This window comes from Sprattus sprattus (genome assembly GCF_963457725.1).
Source record: "Sprattus sprattus genome assembly, chromosome: 17".
Lineage (NCBI taxonomy): Eukaryota > Metazoa > Chordata > Actinopteri > Clupeiformes > Clupeidae > Sprattus > Sprattus sprattus.
Window position 1 is genome coordinate 19,189,520 of NC_137915.1, and position 24,471 is coordinate 19,213,990.

The following is a 24,471-nucleotide window of genomic DNA, read 5'->3' on the forward strand; positions in this document are numbered from 1 at the left end:
GCTGCCTTTCAATGGCGCAAACATCGGCAGAGAGAATGCTTTATGCGCTATGACAACTGCCCCAGGAGGAGGTGGGGGAGAGGGACCATACGATGGCCGGGGTTGAGTTTGGTGCTAGAGGTGAAGGTGGAAGGTTATCCACCAGGACCATAAGCTGTTTAGCAGGGGCTTGCGTGACCACTCACACGGCTTGTCATTATTCTGATACCATACTTTCTGATTGACCACGCCCTCCAATTATGCAGCCTAGCCTGCCACAAGGTGCGAAGCCTCGGGTCAAACAGAGAGTCCATGGTGATGTCAATCATCTTGAAGTGACCCCGGGAGATAAGGAGGGTCCTCAGGTGGCAGGGCGACGGGGGGGGGGGGGGGGGGGGTCAAGATACGCAAACACAGCCACCTCTTCTCGTGTTGGTTTGCAGTGCCACATAACCAAGTTAGAAGAGGGGTTTTGTTAGAGATCCTCCTCAGGATCAAGCAAACAAGCTTCATGAGCCTCTGAAATTCCTCAGAGATCCAGGGGGGAAAATAGACCAGAAGAGTTAATCTACAGCAAGCAGCTGTGAAAAGGTGAAAGGAGGGCCTTAATGCAACATATGCCTCCTGCACTCAGAACTGCATAGGCATACAGAACACACTAAGAGCTGGACAAGAATTGGAGAAGCCACAGAATGCAGAAGAGTGAGTCACTTGTATGACTCAAATACTGAAAACAAATAAATAAAAAAGTATACATAGACGCATACATGAATTGGCAGGAAATAAAGTGCAAGGGCACTTCCCCAACACACATACACTCAAACATACACAAGATAACAGACAAACAAATAGCCCAGTTCCTGTGTTATTTAATTTCCTACAGGGTAAAATATTTTACAGTAAGATGCCCATAAGCAAACAGCATTTTGGGTCAAAGGGTTACATAAGTTGACTCAAGAGGAGATGATTCCTCTGGACCACTCAAACTGGCTGCCAAAATTAGAGGGGATTTATCTGGTCGTAATCTCCATCCGCAAAGCAAAGAAGCAGTCTCCATTACTGTTTGTTTTCAGTTGCGTTCATGCTGTAATGCCACGATTACCCCGGAGGGCGTGCGAGGATGCACAGCTCAGCTCCAAAGCCTCACTGGGTAGACACTGCCACTTAGTGGCCACTTGTGGAACAGCACTTTCAGAGGCGGTAGCGAGTCAACGAGTTTGAACTGTCAAGGGGCCTACATCTGATTGACATAATGAAGGGGTTTGGTAATAGAGTGAGGAATTCAAAATGAGATTTTTCTCCATCTCGGTGTGGTTTCCCCTTTCTTTCTCCTTCAGGGCACTTCACATCCTTCTGTCCAAGTCCTTCTTCCAATCACTATCAAAACATCCCCAACAAGTGACTGGGCCAGTTTACACAGGGCCCAAAGTTCAGGGACCAAAACTTGGTTATTATTGAACTGAAAAAAAGAAGATCCTCCATGGCCATTGCTGCAAGTCCCCCCCCCCCCCCCCCCCCCCCGCCTTGATGCTATTATTATTGTTGTTGATGTTGTTGTTTACATCCTGGATATCCTTAAGTGCACCACATGGTGTTTTGAGATTATGTCTCACTCTTGTGGACTGTGTGCCACCTACTGGTCATTCCTCATACTGCACCTTGAGGGTCATCGAGGGCATGACCTAGTTTGAAGCCAAATGTGTAAACCACTCAATTTTTAGACCCATGTAGCTCCAGGAAAACACAGGCCCACCAGAGTAAATAAACACCATGGCGAATGTCTTTTTTTGAAGTGACCATTCAGTCAGTTTTAGGCCTGTTCTTGATGGTAATTCGCCTGTAGTGGGAGATGATCGTGACCATTATGTAAGTGTTGATGATGAGAAAGAGCAGGCCAGCAAGCCAGATGAGGACAAAAGTGTCCTGTCCTTCAAACTCCAGGTAATACGCTGGCGCCAGCCATAGGGCCTGAAACAAAGCAAAGAAAGTGTTAGACCATAGTAGAGCAACAGAAGAGAAAGCCCACAGGGAAAGGGGACATTTTATCCCCACACACACAATACATAGTGGAATTTCTGATGCATAAGCCAGTTACGTTATACAATTAAAAAGAAAAATTAAAGACATTTTACGTTCAACTTTGATCTACTGCGAAAGTGCCTATAGCTACCTGTCCAGCAAACCAAAGAGCCAGCAGCCCAACTCCTTTCTTGAGAGACAGAGTGAGGTGGGGAATAACCAGAGGCAATAGACAGAGGTACCACAGGAAGTACTGTGGGAAAATCATCGACAGTCCAGTTAATTGACTTTGAAAACCAACAAACACAGCAAAACTCAGATACGCAAATAGCATTTTACATACCCTAATCTTAACCCTATAACTTGATTAACATTTACTAGCCTTGTATAAAAGATACATTGTTATTTTTGATCAATTACATATAAGTATATACTACCTCAGAACACACAAATGGTTACAGCTATGATGCATTTACTGTAATGCATCAGATCCCCACTTCAAAATGGTTGACAAAGTGACAGTGACAATGACTGTGGCGAACCTGTGAGGTGCAGACTTTGTTGAAGGTGACGAAGATGGCGGTGTTGAGGAAGCAGCAGAGGCTCAGGTCAGTATGGAAGGCCAGCGAGGAGAGCAGCAGGAGGGACACCTGAGGGAGGAAGGAGGCCAGGCCCAGTACCAAGCTCCACTCTCTCTCTGCCGTCAGGTACAGCATGTAGCAGTACGGCGAGAAGTTGTGGCGGATGTCCCGCCGCGTCAGGTGGTACAGGTATGTCTCGTGGAGGAAGTCCCAACCGTATCTGCCCACCAGAGGTCACATGTCAGGTTGAGAAAAGGTTCTCATTAGGCTCAGGTGTCTACACTGGATGGGTTTGAAGACGTCAGTTATACAAGTACACTGCATCCAAAATGAGTTAAACATCTAACTAAAAAAAACAGTAAGTATAGACGAGTGTGTTAAGGTTTAATTCTACAATAGACCAAGTGAGAAGGGTGCATTATATATTTAGAGTATATAAAAATAGGATATTATTATTTATGAGACAGCCAAAATAAACTACACCACAAAACTCACATATGGTAGAATACTAGGGTTAGTCCGCAGAAAAGACCTCCAGAAATGAGGGCGAATATCAGGAGATCTCTGTTCAGGACTCTGCGGACAAATCCCCAGAGTGTCCAGCTCCTCTTCCCACCGGGTGTTCCCGCTCCCTGCTCCCTGGTCTGCAGAGAGAGGGCGATGGGCAGCGCATACGTCACTGGGTAGATCTTCATGTGCACGGACAAGCCATAGAGCAGGGCACCGGTAAACAGCCATCTCTTCTCCAAACACAGCAGAGTTCCCAGCACCAAGGCCGCCAATAGGGACTCCGCGTTCCCGCGCGAAGAGACGCCTGCGGGGAGTGGGTTCAGCAGCCAGAGGGCGCTGTAGAGGCATGACGACTCCACCGACAGGCCGCGCAGCAGAAGCAGGCGCTGGATGAGAAAGCCTGTTAGCACGTCGCACGCCACGAACAGGAGCTTACCGAACACAAATGTCAGGTAGATGTTTGGGGTCAGCATCCAGGCTAGGAGGGGAGTGTAGCGGTAGGTGGACCTGTTGTATGGAGACTCGCCCTACAGACAGCGAGGTGAGACAAAAGACACAATTGTAACTCATCAAATACTGGTTCAGAATAGGCTCAGAATACCTACTCCTCAGACCAACACTTATTAGGCACAGACAGAAATGCTTGAAACCCTTTTAATTACTAATCAGTTTGCAATTGAACTCGGTTGTCTCCCTTCTGCAAGGGCTTTTAATTGTATGCACTTAAGAGGTACAGTTGCAATTAAAATTATTCAACCCCCATTGAACATTAGTTTTTTTGGCAAAATATACAGTTTCTCAGCTGTTTGCAATAAACACACAATTCAAGAATTGTTTAAGTAGTTTAATGAAACTAATTTGACAAGGGTTTTTATCCAAATTCAACACAAAATGCTTCTTTTAATGACTTTAATGAATTTATTGCTGTCTCAAAATTATTCAACCCCTTTATGACAAGCATCTTCAGTACTAAGTAGAGCACCCTTTTGCTGTTATGACCTGCTGCAAACTTGATGCATAGCCAGACACCAGCTTCTGACAGTGTTCCTGAGGAATCTTAGCCCATTCCTCAAGGGCAATGGCCTTCAGTTCAGTAATATTCGTTGGTGTGCGCGTTTTGCAACTGCCTTCTTCAAATCCCACCAGAGATTTTCGATGGGGTTGAAGTCAGGCGACTGTGATGGCCGCTCTTGAATCTTCCATTTCTTCTTCTGAAACCAAGCCTTGATGGACTTTAAGGTATGCTTAGGATCATTGTCCTGTACGCAAGGTCAAAGTTGAAGGAACAGTGGTCACACTACCTGGACGTGACAGAAAGAGGAAGCTCTCAGCGGCTGCCAGATTCCTGAGGAGGAAAGTGGTAAAAAACCCTCAAGTGACTGCAAAACACCTGCAGCAAGACTTGGTGGCAGCAGGCACTAAGGTTTCAGTTTGAACAGTAAGGCGCATACTAAAAACTGAAGGGTTCCATGCCCGGACTCCATGACGCACACCACTACTGACCCAAAAGCACAAGAAAAGTCGGCTCCAATATGCTGAAAACAATATAAATAAGCCACCAAAGTTTCAGACTTCTGTTCTGTGGAGCGATGAGACAAAATGGGGACTTTTCGGGCCTATGGATCAGCGGTATGTCTGGAGGAAGAAGAATGAAGCATATGCTGAAAAGAACACCCTGCCTACAGTGAAACGTGGCAGTGGCTCAGTGATGCTCTGGGGCTGCTTTTCTGCCTCTGGCACTGGAAACCTGCAGCGTGTGGAGGGCACGATGGATTCAGTCAAGTATCAGGAAATCTTAGGAAAAAAACATCATGCCATCTGTGATGAAGCTGAAGCTTGGGCGTCATTGGACCTTCCAACAGGACAATGATCCCAATCATACCTTAAAGTCCACCAAGGCTTGAATTTCAGAAGAAGAAATGGAAGATTCTAGAGTGGCCATCACAGTCGCCTGACTTCAACCCCATCGAAAATCTCTGTTGGGATTGGAAGAAGGCAGTTGCATAACACACACCAAAGAATATTACTGAACTGGAGACCATTGCCCATGAGGAATGGGCTAAGATTCCTCAGGAACACTGTCAGAGGCTGGTGTCTGGCTATGCATCGCGTTTGCAGCAGGTCATACAGCAAAAGGGTGCTCTAGTACTAAAGATGCTTGTCATGAAGGGGTTAGATAATTTTGACACTGCAAAATGAATTTAGATAAAACCCTTTTAATATAAGTTTCATTAAACTACTTAAACAAGTCTTGTGTAAGTTTGATTATTGCCAACATTCGAGAAATTGTATATTTTGGCAATAAACCTAATAGGCAATGGGGTTTGAATAATTTTGATTGCAACTGTATAGTCCTTAAATTGTAATCCATAATACTTTTCATTGAATTCAGTTATATTCTTCTCACGTTCCTCTAGCTGTTTGTCCATTACAAAACACTCTTAAGTTTGTGCACAGTCATGGCTCCAAGCCATACACCAATCAAATCAATCAACAACATTGTTTCAGGCGAATGGAAGGGAAAGATGAAGTGAAGCTCAAATAGCAACAACCTTTAACTAGCATCGAGGACAGCAACTTTAATGTTATAGTCGAGTTGGAGTTGTAGCTCGTATGCTGCTGTATTTCGAAGGAACATAAAGGCGCTCACATGCTTGTCCGATCGTGCTCTCCGATCTCACGAGGCACGCCCTTAAACGCCCTCCTTGAAGTGGGACCACACCTTTGAGCACCTCGGAGAGCCATCCGAGGGTGTCGGATGGCCTCTGGAGCACCGATTGAATTTTCTCACTATCCGATCCGAGCTGTCCGACACCCCTGGCTAAAATGACGTGTCCTGTTTCGTTCCCTATATGACAGCACCTCCGTTTTTAAAAAATCGCTGAGAGATCGCTGGGAACCTGGGGCTGGAGGTCCAGGAGTGCATTAGGAGTTGGAGGAAGATCAGGGACAAGTTTGTAAAAATGAAAAAAAAACTATGAAGGGCACCAGCGGCGATGCAGGAGGAAAACCGTCATCTCCCTTCTTCATTGCTCCATCGTGGCTCTCGCCGCATATAAAGCATAGGGAGACGTCGTCTAATTACAGCAATAATAAAAACATTTCTTGGTTTTCGAACAGCCTCTTTGTGTTTGAGTTAGCATGCAGTGTAAATGATTAAATTGTAAAGAACCTGAATTGTAGACGTAAAAAAGCAGAACTGTTTGTGTGGTATAATAGGCTAATAGAAAATATTCGACAATAACCGCGAGCTTGGTCATTGTCGTTAGTAATTAATTTCACAACAACAGCCTCTGATCATTAACTAAAAATACACGGGATAAAAACAAACGATTTCTTATTTTATAGTTTGTTGTTGATGATGTAATGGCCTTGTAACATCATAATAAAGCGTTGGTAATCTCCACAGCCCCTCGTAGAATGCCTTAAAGGCATTTGCCTTAAAGGCATTTGCATGGTTATCCAATTCACCTCGTACGACTTCACGAGAGACACGCCCTTTCTAATCTGATGATTGTACGACTCACCTCTACCTGCATGATTCTACGAGGGGCTGTGGAGATTACCAACGCTTTATTATGATGTTACAAGGCCATTACATCATCAACAACAAACTATAAAATAAGAAATCGTTTGTTTTTATCCCGTGTATTTTTAGTTAATGATCAGAGGCTGTTGTTGTGAAATTAATTACTAACGACAATGACCAAGCTCGCGGTTATTGTCGAATATTTTCTATTAGCCTATTATACCACACAAACAGTTCTGCTTTTTTACGTCTACAATTCAGGTTCTTTACAATTTAATCATTTACACTGCATGCTAACTCAAACACAAAGAGGCTGTTCGAAAACCAAGAAATGTTTTTATTATTGCTGTAATTAGACGACGTCTCCCTATGCTTTATATGCGGCGAGAGCCACGATGGAGCAATGAAGAAGGGAGATGACGGTTTTCCTCCTGCATCGCCGCTGGTGCCCTTCATAGTTTTTTTTTCATTTTTACAAACTTGTCCCTGATCTTCCTCCAACTCCTAATGCACTCCTGGACCTCCAGCCCCAGGTTCCCAGCGATCTCTCAGCGATTTTTTAAAAACGGAGGTGCTGTCATATAGGGAACGAAACAGGACACGTCATTTTAGCCAGGGGTGTCGGACAGCTCGGATCGGATAGTGAGAAAATTCAATCGGTGCTCCAGAGGCCATCCGACACCCTCGGATGGCTCTCCGAGGTGCTCAAAGGTGTGGTCCCACTTCAAGGTGGGCGTTTAAGGGCGTGCCTCGTGAGATCGGAGAGCACGATCGGACAAGCATGTGAGCGCCTTAAGAAGTAAAGAATGCATTGACGCAAGAAAAACAGTAACAGACATCAGTTGTAAGAGGGAATGCTTGCTTCACAGACACAAGATGACCGCTTGCTTTTTAATGCAAAATACATTGATCACTTCTTGCCATAGCCTGTGAGAAGGATTAATGGATCACATACTGTATATTGACGCTATACATATTTCTGATCATATGAATAGTGGAGGTCTAAAACGTGTGTTTACCCACCACACACACATATGTGCTTTTTCTGACTTTCTTTGCAGTAATGCAGGTGTGTGTGTGTGCGTGTGTGTGTGAGAATGATAGCGAGGGAGAACCCATATTCTTGGCCAATCAGATATACCAGTTGTATGTAAAAGACTTCTAATCCATCTCATTCGTGCAATGTTAAACTGACAATGGATAACTCTGAACAGTATGCCTACCTGAGTAAGGTATCTTGACGCATCTGTAAATACATGGTAGTCGATGTCTGTGTATTTGACCGTCATAGTTCTGTCCTGATAAATACCAAAGCCGACCAACAGCAGTCGCATCACAAGTGCAAAACTCAACAACACGTGTGTTCTCATCAGTTGATTGAGAGCTTTATGCACCAACAAACCCATGGTACTGCTACCCTTACTGAAAATACAGACTTCCCTTATTCCCAGCGAACCACATAAGAAATACCCTAGTAAAGTAGCGACAGATCAATTACTTTCACAATAACTTTAAAATTGTAACATTGTCAACTAAGCTTTGCTCCCTCGCTAGCTAGCTAGCTAGCTTTGCAGGATCTCCATTCCCATTCAGCGAGATAAATCAGTCTGCTATCATTTTACTGACAGAACCGGCACATCGACGTTGAACATGACTATGCATAAGAAATCATATGTTGTATGAAACACGTTAAAGTGTTTATCCTGCCCAGAGTCCCATGGCAAGCACTTAAACGCTGGAATTGTTCAAGTTAAATCCAGGAAGTGTCAACATCGTCGTTGAAGGCGGTGCTACAAGATTGACAAGTTTCTGTGTCAAATGGGAGGGAATCATCTCCCAAAGAAGCCCCTCCTACTCAGTTAGAGGGATGTAGATAGCGCATTTTGCAGGAATAGTGTTCCCCCCTAAATAGGCTGCACATTAAGATTTATAAGTTGTAACTTGTTAGTATCGGTTCATGAAATTAAAATTCGATAATAAAATGAGAACATATTCAGTCATAAAAAAATAAAACATAAGGCTTTCATACCTAACCTAAAGTAAAAGCCCAACCCTTCCCCGGTAGGCTTACTGTGTAACCTTTTCTTTACAACGTCCTGCAAAGAAGCAAGGTAAAAAGGTGCTGTGTTGAAGTTCCTTGTTTTTCAAGCAAATGTAACAATTGAAAAAAAAAAAAACTAATGGTTTCACAAAAAATGGTTAATGCTATTTGATTTCACGTTGAAGCCCCATCAGAACTCATGTTTTGCATTCATTTAAACAATGCAATGCCTACAAAGATGTTCTTTATAAAACAGAGTAGCCTAAATACAAATGTACATTGTATATCTGCTTGTATCGAATACAAATGCTCATCGCATTCGGCTATGTGGTTAACAGTTAACCAAACTATGACTAAAAACATTACACTTTATGTCTTTATTTGAAGATTCTGGGTAGTTGTGCCATGTCGTTTAATCCAGAGTTTTTGTTTTGCTGGACATTGCAGCTTTATCTGTGTAAATGTGTCTTTTCCCGAGTTACTGTGTCATCATCACGTGTCCACCCCGGAAACTTCCATTGACAGGTTCCACTGACAGGGTTTGTGTTTGCCTTACTGCTACAAGGCCGGTACGTGTGTGTTTATTACCCCCGAAGTTGCAGTTTCACATATTTAGAGGTTATTTGTTAAAATAAAATAAAGTAAAGCTATAGTGGAAGGCCTATTACGAAACGCAGGCTACGCAATGCGATAGGTAGTCGAGTCAGTGAGAGGTGTGTAACAGGGCGTGTCAAGTAATAAACTTATGGGGAGTAAAGTGTAAATGACAGTTCAGTTTCTGTGTCAGTACGGTGGTAAGAGGACTCCTGAAAGCTAAAATAACGTGTACAACACATCGGTAAGTCCTGTATCAACTTTATTTAACTTTAGTGTTTGTGGCATTTCCAGTTGAGAATTCTCTATTTCATGTCCGCAATATATCGGTTGATTGTCGCTTAAACAATAGAATGTCGTCACCACTGTCGACCACATAGTTTCTTTAGTTAATGGCCTGCTCTAGATTAACCTTTCCGAATGAAGTAAGAGGGAGTATTCGGTGTGGTGGTGTGTCTTTGTACAAGACAATTATGTAAAATATGTCGTTGACATGCTTTTGTAATTTAGCCTATTAATACAACCATCGATTTTGTTTGAACAGGGATTGCAAGATCATTAGGCCTAGTATTTGCTACGACTCGTGACTGGCGTCTTACCTATCGAGTAGTATCTAAAAGTTGGAATGATGTGCCATTTTAATTACATCCATGACTCTTTTGTTCGAATTCCAGACTCTAAGTCAACCATGGAATCACTGGCAGCTGCAAATTCAAACTTCTCTCTTGAACTTTTCAAGAAGATCACGGAGACAAACAAGACGGGCAATGTGTTCTACTCACCACTCAGTATCTCTTCTGCGTTGGCCATGGTCTGTCTTGGAGCCAAGGGCAATACAGAAGTCCAAATGCATGAGGTGAGTTCACAACGCACAAAATTGTAGAGACCCACAAAATATCCTTGCAGAGTTTTTTTTACTGTGTAAACGTGTAACTTTTGTTTCAGTTTATTGGCTCTACATGTCTGTCCTTATGGTGAACTGTCCACAGGTATACAGTTCTATAGCTGTCAGCTAGTTTTCTTTTTGTGCTCTCAGTAAGGTGATATAGGTGATCAGTGAGTAAAGAGTGTAGTCACTGAGCGGTGAGACCCCCTGTGTGTGCAAATTTGTAGTCTAAATGCCTCAGAACACATTAATATGTCCCTGGACATTGATAGTATTGTTGTACCACAGAAACAGAGACCCCAGTCAGGAAGATGGGGCTCAATCAGGATACAGGCTTTATTCAGCTGAGCACAGCAGGAGAGAAGCAAGATTCACAAGAAAATGCTCAAAGCATCTCTAACGTCAGGTGTCCAGTCCTCCTTATCACTAAGAACACAGAGACACACAGTTAGAAATGGTCTAATAAAGCACACATGGCTTCATAACACAGATACCTGCTTAACCTTAATTCTAAAGCAAAGAAACATTAAGGCATAAACCACATATGGATAACAATCATAAGACTATGAATATCTATGGAATCATAATACATTAGTACTGAGCGGTAACGCGGTAACGCTCTAATTATGCAAAAAAAAATTGGATTGACTGAAGTAGTCAGTGATTTTAAAGCTTTGAAATATGAATTAATTCAGACTAGCATTTTCATCAATATATAAACAAATAAAGGCCTTTTTTTTCCAAACCATTTGTCTATCAGTCATATGAATTCCATTCCACCAGCACACCTTTTTTTTCTTAGAAAGGGATGGTCTGTTGGTATATTACATTGGTTGCTAGTTAGCTAACCTAGACAACTTCTGTCATATAGAACTCAAGAAACTCACATGCTTTTACTGGCCAAGGCCAAGGTATCCTGACTGAATGACCTTTCAGTCTATGACTCACCCTGTGACAGTACAACCCATGCCCCAATGGATGTCTAGCAGAGTTAGTTACCCGTGTCTACATTGCAGTGGGTACTCTGTGTAATCTAGGCGTATACGAGATATAGGCGTATACGAGAGTTGTATATGCACACCCATGCCATAAAGCATAGGTCTTGTTTGTCTCGTCGTCAGGACAACCCTTCAACCTATGTTTATATACATACTATGGAGGCCGTTTGTATGTGAAGTTTAACTTGATAATGTCAAATGTTTGCATCAGTCAAAGCCTGTATTCAAGAGCCTGAAATGTATTTGTGATGGTTGTGGTATGTCTATTAGTGTGGGGGTGGTTTGAAAATGTGCCTTTTTTCACAATGAAAAGTTGTTATAGATGATGACAGGTGATGACAAAATGGTGCTGCTGTGTGGGCAGTCACAAAGAAGGAGAAATTGACTAAGGGTGTGGTCACATGCATTCCTAACCAATGCTTAGCTTTCTACTGGTATCTCTCAGGTAGCCATGAAAAGTTTACATGGGTTTGTGGTATGAAGCAGCGTGGGTGTGCACCCTTTTTCACCTCTACCAGATATGTCATTCTTCTATTGCCAAACAATGTGGAACACTTGCTCAATTGGGGAAGTGTTGACATCTGTATCACACGTTGCCAAGGAGCAGAATTGAGAAATTGTTTCCTTTTGCTGTACTGTTATTCTATGCGTAAGATAGGAATACATGTCTGAAGTTGACGCTGCTGTCCAGTTGATTATTTTCATGATATATTTACAGTTTGTATGACTTTTGAACAAAATGACCATATTTGTCCATAAAAGGCCACCTCTTTCAATGATGTATAGGTGCTGTGTTTTAATAAAACTACGAAGCCTGTGCAGCACAGGAATGAGGCACCTAAAGGTAGACCTGCAATGCTCCAACAAGTCCAGAGGTGCCAACTTCCAGCAGCAGTGATGAAGGTTATAAGACAAATCTGTCATCATGGATGCCTAACCAGGGTGTCTGAAAGGGTGTTTCAAAGGGGTGTTTTTTCCCCTTGAAGTACCTTGGTGTGGGGTGAGGTAAAATGGTGGGTGTGGAGGGCAGTATCTGTGTCTTGGTGGTGTTTCGCGAATTAACAGAGTGGGTTATAATGTCTCTCTTGCTGGGAAATTGGTGAAGGGATGCTTTTTTGGCTACTATCATTTTATACAAAAAAAAATGTTTTCCCCACTATTGAGGTGAGCTATTTTATCTCCTTGCAATATACACTGTGAATTAGTTATCGTCTAAATGCAGCAGCAAGAATGAGGACATGAAGAATAATGGCTGCAAACTGATGATTCCTCACCATCATAGACTTGGATTGTCCAACTCAATACGTCTTCTCATTTCCCTGTATGTTAAAAGCACCAGTTTCACTTGATCTAGCAATGATGGTCAAATATTGTGTGCATTGCTCTCAGGTTCTCTTGGCACAGTGGCAACAACTCTGTGGATATTTGTTTTATCCTTTGTTAGCTTTTTCGCCTAGCACATGTGCCAACTTGCATTCTGATGGGCCTGTCCTATTCTCTCACTTTTTCCATTGCTATGTCATTCTCTGACAAGCCCTTGTCCTTTCAGCCGTTTTTGTGATTTCTTTTTAACACAACCCGAAAGGAATGTGATGAACGGACAGCGTGGGTGACAGACTGTATTTAAAAAATCCATGGCACTCTCATTGTTTCATTTGTGGTGAATTTTGTGTAAGAGAAGAGAGAGGAAAAATTTCCTTAAAGCATCTTTCCCTGTTTATTTCCTAGAGCTTTTCTTTAAGTGCAAAGATGAAATAACCAGGCACATACAGATCACACAGTGTTTCCCTACCCCTCCAGACAGAAATTAAATCATTCTGTGAACAGGTTTACATTTGTTTAGAAACTCTAATTGATTATCCAGGAAACATTTCAGCTTTTTTGTTTGGAAAGTGGACCTGATAAAGTCAATAGTATTCATACACACTAAAGCTGGCCTTAACAACTCAACATTATAATGCATGCTTGCTGTTGCAATTCCAGTGATTCAGCATGATTGCGGGCAGTTGCAGCTGGCAAGAGCTCTCGAACTGAACAGTTCATTCCAGAAACCTCCAGCTGCAAGTGTGTGCTGTCTGCTTCTGCTGTCTTGGTAGAACATATTTTGATGTTTTATAACTAAAAACAAAGCAAAAGTGGAAAAGTTTAATAAATGTGCTAGTGGAAATCTATTGTGTTTTCCACTAAAACAGGACAGTTTCTCTCTCTCCTCTCTCTTTGCTTGGAGACTGCAAGCCACTTGAAATCGTTTGTGGCCAATTATAATACTTTACTCTTTTCATTGTCCCTGTAGTCCCTGAACCTGCACAAAGCAGATGGTGATTTTCATGTTGGCTTCAACAAGCTCTTCGCTGAACTCAACAAAGACGGAGCCCCTTATGCAATGAGTCTGGCTAATCGCCTGTATGGAGAGAAGACCTACAAGTTTGTTGAGGTAAGACCAGTTTGTTGAGATAAGACCAGTTTGTTTGCAGAGAGGCCATAGTAAAATACCTGACTTTCATTCACTGTTACACGGAACATTGGACACTACTGGTTTATGTAGGAAACAGAAAATATCCAGTATCAATGTGATGTTAGTCCCTCATGTGTCTGCCTTGAATTTGATCAAGCCAGCATTCCTCAATGTTTCTCCCCCCCACACACACATTTCAGAAATTCCTTGCTGACACCAAGACACACTATCTTGCCGAGTTGGAGGCTGTTGACTTCCTCGAAAATGCAGAGGCGGCACGACTGAACATCAACAAATGGGTGGAGGAAAAGACACAAGGTAATCATCAATCAGTGCTGAAACCCAAACAGCATAAATGTTATAAAATGTTATAAAACAGTTAATAACAAGTTAAGAGCAGTTTTAAATATATGTTATTCATTCAGTAAGCTAGATCTATTGTTATTTCTCCCACTCTAAATACACAAAATTACATTTCTTTGTGCTTTTCACGATTCTCTGATTGATTGATCAATTTTATTTTGTAGAGAAAATCAAGGACCTATTGGCTGAAGGGGTTGTGGATGATAAAACAAGACTTGTGTTGGTAAACGCCATCTACTTCAAAGGCAACTGGGAGAAGCAGTTTAACAGTGCTCGCACCAGTGAAGTCAAATTTAAGCTCAATAAGGTAAAAGCAATAAACCTGTTTGCAATGATATACTAATTCATGTAGCTATTGAATTTCTTATAGCCGTGTTGAATTTTGATCACTTGCATTGCTAACATTCACCCCCTGTGAGGTTCAATGGACATATCAGAGGACCAAGTGGAGGACGAAGAGTACATTTGTGTGCATATGCATTAAATCTGTATTTCTGGTTGCAGAATGAAACTAAGCCTGTGCAAATGATGCATCAGAAGGCTAAGTTCCCCTTTACCTACGTCCCCGATGTCGAGTGCCAGATTCTGGAACTCCCCTATGTGGGCAAAGATATGAGCATGCTCATTATGCTCCCAAATGAGATGGAGGACAACAACACTGGACTGGAGAAGGTAAAATGAGCTGTTACAGTATATGAACAGTAATGTTAGATGGAAATAGTACATATTATGTAACATAGAGCTGAGTGAACAAGCTGAACACAAAATATTCGTCAGATATCTCCCACTGATACACTTATGTCTCATGCCTTACAAAAAGGTAAAAGTAAGGTGAGGTGATGTTCTTTGTGTGAACAATACAATTCTTAAATCTGCTGCTGTAGTGATCCTTGGTATAAAATGTCCAATGTGGTTAATTACAGATCAGATGAAGAGTTATAAATGCAATTATCTCTCTCTCTTCTATTAGCTGGAGCAGATGCTCACATATGAGAACTTCCTGGAGTGGACCAGGCCTGACATGATGGACACCGTGGAGGTCCAGGTGGGTCTTCCCAGGTTCAAGCTGGAAGAGACCTATGATCTCAAGGACATCCTGGTCAGCATGGGCATGGTGGATGCCTTTGACCATCAGAAGTGTGACTTCTCTGGCATGTCGCCCTGCGACGAACTGGTTCTGTCCAAGGTCGTGCACAAGTCCTTTGTGGAAGTGAACGAGGAGGGCACTGAGGCAGCCGCAGCTACAGCCGCGGTCATGATGATGCGGTGTGCCATGATGCCCCCAGAGAGGTTCATGGCGGACCACCCCTTCCTCTTCTTCATCCGACACAACCCCACACAGAGCATCCTCTTCTATGGCCGCTACAGCTCCCCTTAAGCTGAGGAAAATCTCCCTCTCTTGGCCAAAGACCAGACCTTGGATGTATTCATAAAACCAGTGAGAGAACACATTGTCTGTATAGATAATTCAGAAAGGTGCACTGCAGGAGATGGTGGCTTTCATATAAAAATATATTTCTGTTTTATTTACTGGGGGAATTCTCTACATCAACCCCAAACCATTGCACACAAAATAAACAAACATAAATCACATACAAAACGCACTCACAGTGCTTCATTGATCTAGGCAGAATGTTCATTTGCAGAATCAAGCTAGGCAAATTTCACTTAGCAGAAATAGACTATTGCACAATTAACCACGCAGACACACAATTCACTATGTAGACTTAAACTAGGCACAATTCACTATGCAGACCAATACTAGGTACAATTCACTACACAGACTTAAATGAGGCACAATTCACTACGCATAGGTTAACTATAGTCTAAAATCTTACTAAGCACCATTAGTACTTAACACAGATCAGCAGAGCAAACAAAACAAGGCACAAGGTGTCCACACAGCTAGACACAGTTTCCCTTCCACCTCACAACAGGTATGGGTTTCTCACAAATGCCTTCTCAATGCTTTCTGTTCAAAGGCTCTCTGCAAAGTTCTCTCATGGCCATCTCCAGAAAAGTATTTCTTCCATGAACATGAGGCACCCTTTAAATAGGGGCCAGCTGAAGTCAATTGAAGCAATTTGGCCTCATGGGTCCAGCCACTATGGTGGGGGAGCCCGGATTGAACCATTGTGGTGGGGGAGTCCACCCCACACCAGGGCCAAACTCCTCATTATACAGTGAGAAGCATAGATATCTATATAAAGGCTAGATATCCTGACTGCGTTTCTTGCCGACGGAGTCGAATGTCCGCACAATTCGAGCAATTTCGGCCATTTTGAGGACGGTATAGCTCACTCCCCCTTAACATTGTGTTGGTAGTGGTACTTTTTGAATAACCAGAACTTGCTCAATTTTCAACCGATTTTCAAACGGGTTGGTTTGTTATAAACGTAAGATATTTCTTATTGCACTACATACTTATGAAGAATTATAAACATGGGTTTTCATATGAAAATAACATGACAGGTCTCGTTGACAGGTCTCGTTTCAAGGGAGCGTTCGATAGAGCAGGCTGCACAAAATGATGGCATCTTCATTGGCAATAAAGTCAGCAATTTCCTGTCGAAATCATAATGTAAAATGTTTAACAAACCAACCCAATTGGAAATCATGTGCAACTTCAGTTTTATTATGTGCAACTTAAGTTATATTGAAAAGAAAGAACAATTATGCCTCGCCAATTGATGTAAAATGACTGATACACAATAGCCGTGATACACAATTAAGCTGCACATTTCACAGTTCAAGCATCCAGAATTATTACCAAGGTTATGACGATTGTAAATCAAGTCATTTGTAAATCCGTCAAAATTTCCGCAAGATAAGAGTGTAAACGATTGTGAAGATCACTGACGTTACCTAACGTACCACTGATCCCTCCCGGAAGCTATTCCGTCCTCAAAATGGCCTCCTGTGCGGACGTTCCAGAGACCGCCGTTGCACCCCCTTGGTGAGAAGGGGAAGAAAATTTCACCTTCTCACAATAAGTAATAAAAACTCAAACAAAACATACCATTTAAAAAAATGTTTTCACTTAGGACAGATGAACAGCCATCCACAAAAGAAACTATGAAAGATGTGTCAGTAAGAATATGCGCATGTCCTGTTCAAACAAACAGGAGACAGCGAGACAGGAGGCAGCGACGAGCTGTGCCTTATCTCAGATTGTGCAATCCCTCACAAACTGGGTTGAGCGCATGCGTAGAACCTTTTTAGTCTTGCTGATCTGACATAAAACCGCAGTGAAAAAGCACGTAGGGGAGGCAAACAGTACCTCTGCCTTAATGAAGGTATAGCGTGCCAGAGCCCACCCATCGGGTTAATGCTTGTTCTGCCGTTGCTCTTCTACACTTATATTTGACCAGTGGTGGCTCCTGAAAAAATTCTCAGGGGGGGCAATTTTTTTGATAATGATTAAGGCGACCCATTCGGTAGGTACATTAAGCAGGACAATTGTATTTATTTGTTCTGAGCTGATTAACTCATACAGCCATGCCTTTTTGTCCACTAGATGGCAGCGCACAACAAGATTTCCCCTCTAACTACACATAAGTTACAGGTGGAAAGCTATGGAAGAAAGTTGCATCCAGAAGACTTCAGAATAAAAAGTGAGATGGTTCCACAATAAATTGTCCCACTTCTGCATTATTCACATTACCCAAATGTTGTATGATGTAAAATAGCTTAACAGGACACATGATATGTCCTGTAACAACATAAAGAAGGGGGCAACAGATAAGTATTCAAAACCAACAATATTTATTGACTAATCTTTACAAAAGCAAAATAAGTTATGGCATAGAAAATAACTCTGTATTAGTGCAAGTAGCATGGATGAAGTGCACCATCTCAAAGACAGCCTGTAACCCTTATCCAGTTGAGTGGCAATGTTCAACCTCCCAAAACCAGAGAACTTCAGACAGCTGGCGCTACTTGGATCAGGACCGCTCGGATCTCTTCGGCCAATCCTCGCCTTTCAAATCCATTCTCAGTCATCCAATCCAGCCGCGGAACGAGAATGGACATTATATAATATAGAAAATATACGTAACTGAAAACATATACATAAAGTGTGAAACTGGGATGGGAAGGGCTTGAGGGGCACTAAGCCAGTGTTCATGCCTCTGGGAGGGGGGCGGGACCATTTATTAATTTATTTTTCAAGCATTTTTTTATATCCTCCAACCACTGCTCCTTGGGAACAGTTTCTACAGTATATAATGCCCTTATACTGTCTTCGCTGTCCTGAACTGCCTTCATTTCTTGCACGTGTTGCGCAAAACACTTCAGGTCCGTTTTCGGACTGGGGCAGGAGCGGTAGAGGAAGGGCTGACACCCAAAGCCTGTGGTGCAGCACCCAGCACAGGCCCCTGTGAGGTCACTGGACACAGCATGAACAGCTGAGGGCCCTAGTGTGGAGCAGAGAAGAGTTCTCGCTGCAGGCAGGAGTTCACAGCCGTCGGTGCGACTGCAGAAGATACCTTCCTCTTCACCTGTGCCTGGCTCACGGTGCTGCCAGTCGGGGGGTACTGGTGAACTGGACCTGGTTGGGGGGGTGGTTGCAGATGGTGGGCACACATTAGCAGGGAGGAGAGGGTCAGTCGCAGGTCCAGTCCTTGCATCACCAACAGTTGCCCTGCCTCTACACCCTGTTGATGTGCCACTGTACCAGGTTGGTGTGGCTCACGTCCACCAGTTGCAGGGTGGTCTGCTGCATAACAGCCCCATTGGCCAGATTGCACAGCCTGATCCTCCTGTAGTCATTCAGGATGAGATCCCATCTGGACAGAGAGAGAGAGAGAGAGAACACAGCAGCCCATGAGAAAAGGCAAAACGTGTGAATATGTATGACAGGGCACAGAGGGAAAGAAGTAAGACAATACAATTTCCTGACCTGCTGGTTGGTGAGGGCCAGAGAGGGCTGGTTCCTCAGCTCCACCAGATACTCTGCCGTGCTGTCAACTCCGTCCATGCCCGGCAGCCCGGCAAGCCAGAGTCATCCACAGCCTGAGAAAGAAAAAAAGAGAAAACTGATGAGTGACACATTTTTAGTGACACAACAGTTGTGGGACAAAATGCAGATACAGTGATTTTATTTCTTTATACACAATTATGAATTTACATAACCCAGACTCATCAGGAGAGGCTGGGACACCTGCCTGCAGCATGGTGGAAGCAATCAATTAAATGTGTTATGAGGTTTCCAATGGTAAATGTGTCTCTACCCCAGTTCCTGCAGCAGCCGCTCTATAAGGCTGATGGCGGCCTCCACAACGCATGTCCTCCTGCGACAGTGCAGGCTAATTATTCACCTGTCCACCAGAAGATCAGTAAGGGCTAGCACACCTTCCTGCCTGAGCTGCTCCCTCGTCATCTGCCGCAACAGAGCGAGGTCCCCTGCACCCCACTCAAAGGTGCATACAGACAGGCAGCCCATGAAGGTGTGGTAGAGCATCGGTGGTGGTGCCACCGCAGACAGCCAGCCTCATCATGAAGTGCCAGGTGTACCTGGTTTGCAGCTTACTCGCCCCTTCAATCAGGCAGCGGCCACAGTCCACGTATGTAACAGGTTAGAAATGCGGATTGAATAATTGCACAAATGACCTGTATTTCAGTTTCTTTTTGATCTTTTATTTTGATAGCACAAGCACTGATATTGGGGGTCTCTGTAAGCCTCCCTTTGTTATGTTGCTCTCTCCCTCCTTCCTCTTTCCTGTTTGACATATGCTTGGAATGAGGTAGGTCAGGTGGCTGAGATTCATGGGGATAAACAATCTAATACATATTGCCATTAAAAATAGGCATCTATGTGATTATATATCCTCTTAGCACTTATTTGTAAGAAATAACCTTTTGACATATTGTTTTTATGATTTTCCTTTTTGCTACGTGTGGGGGCTAGCATGTTTAGTGAAGCTAACAAGCTGGAGACTCAATGTTCTGTTGGTGTTCTACGTTTTTTACTTCTCTTTCTTAATGTATTCTTTATGTATATATTACATGTCTGTTTTTATTGCCCTGTTTGACATATGCTTGGAATGAGCATGTTTAGTGAAGCTAACAAGCTGGAGACTCAATGTGGTGTGCTTAATGCAGGTGAATAAATATCCATCTCAGCAATTGTCCCAAATCAAATCAATTACACAACGCAGAGGTTTACACCGGTTACATTGGTGCCGTGACCATCGGTTCATCAGATCTACGCTCGCTAGATCACCGGGACTGTTGCTACTTCTGTCGCTGAAGCCAGGGGCGCTTGCAGAACACAATTGTGAGTTACGCACAGAGCCACCAACGCCCCTCAATAAAAAAAAAACAACAACTAAAAATTCAAGCACATTCACACACACTCGCGCAAATAATGGGTTACAGCAAAAACGCATTGCCCTTCTAATTTAAGTTAATTCTCCTTCTGCATATTTTTGTTCTTTTTCACTGTCGATGTCCAAATCTGTCTGAATATTCACGAGAGCAAGTCCGGTCAGTCTTTTGTCAGTCATCGTACTTCGTAGATATGTCTTAAGATTGTACTGAATGACCGCTCAGCAGACGCTGTGGAAACGGGCATTGTCAACAAGACCTTCAGGACGCAATGTCAAATTAACAAAATATTGGTGGGGACTTTTTTGTCTTTCCCAAACTTTGGTCGTGACTAGTCCCTACCTATGCAAACCTACGCCCTTGATGCAGACACAGAGCTGGAGCTGTGGAAACTAAGGGTGGCTTTACACGACAACGCTCCCGGGTGAAACCGACAAAATATTTTATCAGATGTGCCTTTTGTTTAGACGGCGACAGCGTTTTTGGGGCTTAAAAACGCAAAAAAATGAACCCACCCTCCAGAGTGGAAATCTTAAAAACGCTCCACCGTCGCGTTCCCGTCTAAGGGCTCAGATACACATACGCGTTTTTGTAAAAACGGGACGCGAGCAAATGCATTGATTCCTATGGTACGGCGCGTTTAAAGCGTGCGCCCCTTCTCCACCACGCGTTGCGTCTTTGAAGCGTTTTTTTTAGGTGCCCTTAAAAGTTGAACTATTCTCAACTTTCCAGCACAAGGCAGGGAAGCGCACCGTTTCTGTTTTGGCCGCCGCACTTTGCCAAGGCGTTACTGAAGCGTTTCTGCCTGAAAAAATGTGTATCTGAGCGGCTAAGGTAACACAATATTTCCAATCAAGAATTCGTCCGTGGAAGAAAATTGCTGATAATGTTTCAAGTTCATCTGATAATGTTTCAAGTGCTGCTGAGCCAGGTTTAGCTAATGCTAGCAGCAGCAGACAAACAGCTAATACAGCACCATATGCGCATGATACTGCCATGGTCATCATCATCACTGCTCAAGCACAGCTGGATGATCAGGTTAGCAGTGATGTCACCAATGCGAGTAACAGCGATGGCATACAGTGATCAGTGAAGACCCAGCATTAGGGCGTGACAAATTAACAGATAGAGCGATAATTGAAATACTATAGTTACAACAGGACCTGTACAAATTCAGAACTTCAGTTGAAAACATTCAACTAATAAACAATTAATCAAATGTAACAAGTTACATTATTTGTTAAGGTAATCAAAAAGTTACACTACTATTACACTGCACTCAAACCTCATAATTCAAATAGTTTACAATATTTAGTTGTTAAAGTCAACTATTCACAATAAATGTCAGTTTCACATTATCATTGCTCATTAAGTGTGTGTCTGGGTGTGGGGTTGGAGGGGATTGGTGCTTTGGTGGGGTGGATTTTTTTTGTTTTGGGGGGGGGGGGGTCTCATCAATCCTGCAGAGGGGGTATGCGTCTTTAACCGTAAGATCATTAAAGTGCCGATAGTCAACGCAAAACCACAAACCCGCTTCCTTCTTACACACAATGACCACAGGGGCAGCTGTTCTAATTAAGCTTCAACCTCTTTCAAAATGCACTGGAATTGTTCTAGGGTTTATCTTGACAGGCCTATTATCCCCAGTATGAATATGTTGGTCAGGTGGGTACAGCCCAAGTCTGCACCACCAGTGCTAAACACAGGGAGGTGTTGATGAAGGATCTCTTTAACCTGCACATATTGGTCACTAGTCAAGCCCTTTTCTGGTAGTTTTAGGGCAGCAGCCAAAGTGTCTACACTCCAACCATTTTTGGTGTCGTCCTCCGAGCAGGGGGTGTTACCACCCTCCTCTAAAATGGCCACACCCACCTCGTAACTACCAACATGTGCAATTTAATGGGCTCAGAAGACATGTTAGTGACACTGAAAGAAGTCTGTCTTAGTCTTGGATCCAAGGTCAGGTTTGCAGATAATCAGGAAACTTGGGAGAGTGTCCAGAGTAGAAATATGTTTATTCCAGCGTCACAGGACAAACCTATCGCATGGTACACGATAGGTATCTCTCTCAACATACTGAGAGGAGTAACAGATATTTATACAATCATCCAGGATATGGGAGGGAATGGGTGTGTCTAGAGGTGGGTACTATTTCTGAGTGGATGATTGAACCTGATTTAATCACAGTGAATGAGTACCTTGATTAAATCCCCATGAATAGCAGGAAGCTAGTTTGAGTGCATCAACTCAGTGATATCTAACAATTCCCCCCTATGATCATCGATCAATCTTACATCATGATCACAATAAAACCTAACAAAACCATAACGAACATTATCAGACATAGTGATCAAAACAATCCAACATTGTTACAAAATGTCAACAAACATGTGTTCCCATAGTGTAGTGGTAAAAAGTTTTAGAACAGAACACATGTTCTTATAGTGTAGTGGTTAAATCTGACAACCCCCCTATGATCATCGATCAATGTTACATCACGATTAAACATAATCAAACATTGTTCTAGTACAAACACACATGTCTTCATAGTGTAGTGTAGTGGTTTCAATGTATATTCCTATAGTGTAGTGGTATTAATGCACATTGAAAAACTTGATAGTTGCATACTGAAATCTCTGTTGACTATGGACAAGGCTCCTGCGGCGTCATTCGCAATCTTGTCCATAATTGAGGCTACTTCTCTGACCTCATCCATCACCACGGTAATACCATAGTTTAGAATGACGGCTGCAAAGAAGCGTTGGCCTAGGGTAGCAATCTGCACACCCAACATGAATGTTCTCCTTCGGCATGGGCATATGCGTGTGCAGGGGTGCAGGTGGTGGCTGTCGCATAAGGATGAAGCATTTGGAATGCCGGACATCACCATCGGGATCATGGTCGCCATCCACTCGATACGCCTTGGCGACGTTGTTCTCATGCTGATGGCTGATGTCGTCAAAAAATAAAAATCTCGTAGTAAAAAATATCTCGTAGTCAAGTTCATAATTAAGTCAGCATCTAAAATGTCCATCCAATCATCATATCATTGCTAAAAGTAATGACATGATTAACAAAAAGGCATGACTTAAATTATCCGTAATCATACGTTTTTTCTTTGCGCCCCGCCAGAGGTGGTTGTTCTGGAGGCATGCGCTCTATGGGGTTGGTGAATTTGTCCAATTTGGTTTCCCCCTTCACCATGACTGCAGTTTGGGAAAGTGACAGTGCTCTGTGTGTTGTCTTACACTTCAAATTCTTCCTGTCACATGGCTGTAGTCGTTGTCTCTCCACTGGCGGTATCTGCACTTCTCCAGTGTTTGATGGACAGTCTTGACTCTCAACAATTATCAGGTTGTTAGGATTGAAGCCTTGGCCCTCCAAACCTACAGTTCTCTTTATGACTTCCTCAGCTTCGCCTGCATCTTCCACTGACTCCGGTGCTATGTGTGTTCCCACGTCTGGAATCAATGACTCCTCAGATTCCTGTGCCTTTTCTTGCACCGAACCTAGACCATCTTTATCATTAGGCACACACACATCATCTTTGTCAAGCTGCTGGCTTTCAGCCACCGTAAGAGACCGTAAGGAGGGCAGACTTAGTTTCCCGGAATCGCGGACATAATGGTCTGTCTCTGATGATCCGTCAACTTCGCAAACCTTCTGAATATATCTTCATCATCATTGCTCTCCTCATCACCCTCTTTGTGATGGTTATAGCGAGCTGTATATCTGCCACGTTTCTGAGTGTTGCACTGTTTCGCCCAGTGGCCATGTTTCCCACACTTATGACATGTTTCATGGGATCTGTCTCTGGGTTCATACTGTGGTTTGTATTGTTGCTGTTGTTTAGGCTTTTGTGCATTTAAAAGTCTCAACATGCACTCCTGTTCCAAATTCGAATCCCAGGTGTTGACGCATCTGAGTTTGTGTTCGACATCCCGTTCCATCCTTCTTGCCACGTTGATAAGCATCTCCAAAGTAAACGTGGTATCCTCCCATGTAGGTGTGGTCAGCTTGACAGCCTGCTTCACCTCTGGATTAAAACTGTGCAACAAATTAGCCTTGAGAGCACCATTGTCGCTTGTTCCAATGTTCTCCTCTGTCAAACCACTCATGCCTGAGTGTCTTAAAAAGGTTTCAATGAATCTTTGTGAGAAGTCATCAACAGCCTCATTAGTCCTTTGTT

At 43.1% G+C, this 24,471-nt stretch overlaps 2 protein-coding genes across 3 annotated transcripts; one reads left to right on the top strand and one right to left on the bottom strand.

Annotated features, from left to right (window-relative positions):
• Positions 1 to 1,779: 1,779 nt before the first annotated feature.
• On the bottom strand, positions 1,780 to 8,079 carry pigm (phosphatidylinositol glycan anchor biosynthesis, class M; the record flags this gene model as incomplete). Its single annotated transcript, XM_080855733.1, is given in 6 exon segments — positions 1,780 to 1,947; positions 2,150 to 2,251; positions 2,541 to 2,799; positions 3,075 to 3,616; positions 7,842 to 8,039; positions 8,041 to 8,079. Coding segments are annotated over 6 exon segments (1,308 nt in total).
• A 1,125-nt stretch (positions 8,080 to 9,204) lies between these two features.
• On the top strand, positions 9,205 to 15,641 carry LOC308378611 (leukocyte elastase inhibitor-like). Of its 2 annotated transcripts, none has more exons than XM_080855555.1 (7): positions 9,205 to 9,228; positions 9,928 to 10,109; positions 13,431 to 13,571; positions 13,793 to 13,910; positions 14,120 to 14,262; positions 14,460 to 14,627; positions 14,926 to 15,641. In XM_080855555.1, the coding sequence occupies exons 2-7, from the start codon at positions 9,942 to 9,944 to the stop codon at positions 15,331 to 15,333; spliced, it is 1,146 nt and encodes a 381-aa protein (XP_080711681.1). In that variant the 5' UTR covers positions 9,205 to 9,228; positions 9,928 to 9,941; the 3' UTR covers positions 15,334 to 15,641. The 2 variants fall into 2 exon arrangements, with proteins under 2 accessions (XP_080711681.1, XP_080711680.1); XM_080855554.1 differs by lacking the exon at positions 9,205 to 9,228 and adding an exon at positions 9,302 to 9,497.
• The last annotated feature ends 8,830 nt before the right edge of the window (positions 15,642 to 24,471 follow it).

Bases quoted from the DNA above. Each gene is read 5' to 3' on its own strand.
- LOC308378611 (XM_080855555.1), top strand. From the start codon at position 9,942: ATGGAATCACTGGCAGCTGCAAATTCAAACTTCTCTCTTGAACTTTTC. The intron at 14,263-14,459 runs GTAAAAGCAATA...TTCTGGTTGCAG, and splicing joins TCAAATTTAAGCTCAATAAG to AATGAAACTAAGCCTGTGCA. The intron at 14,628-14,925 runs GTAAAATGAGCT...CTCTTCTATTAG, and splicing joins ACAACACTGGACTGGAGAAG to CTGGAGCAGATGCTCACATA.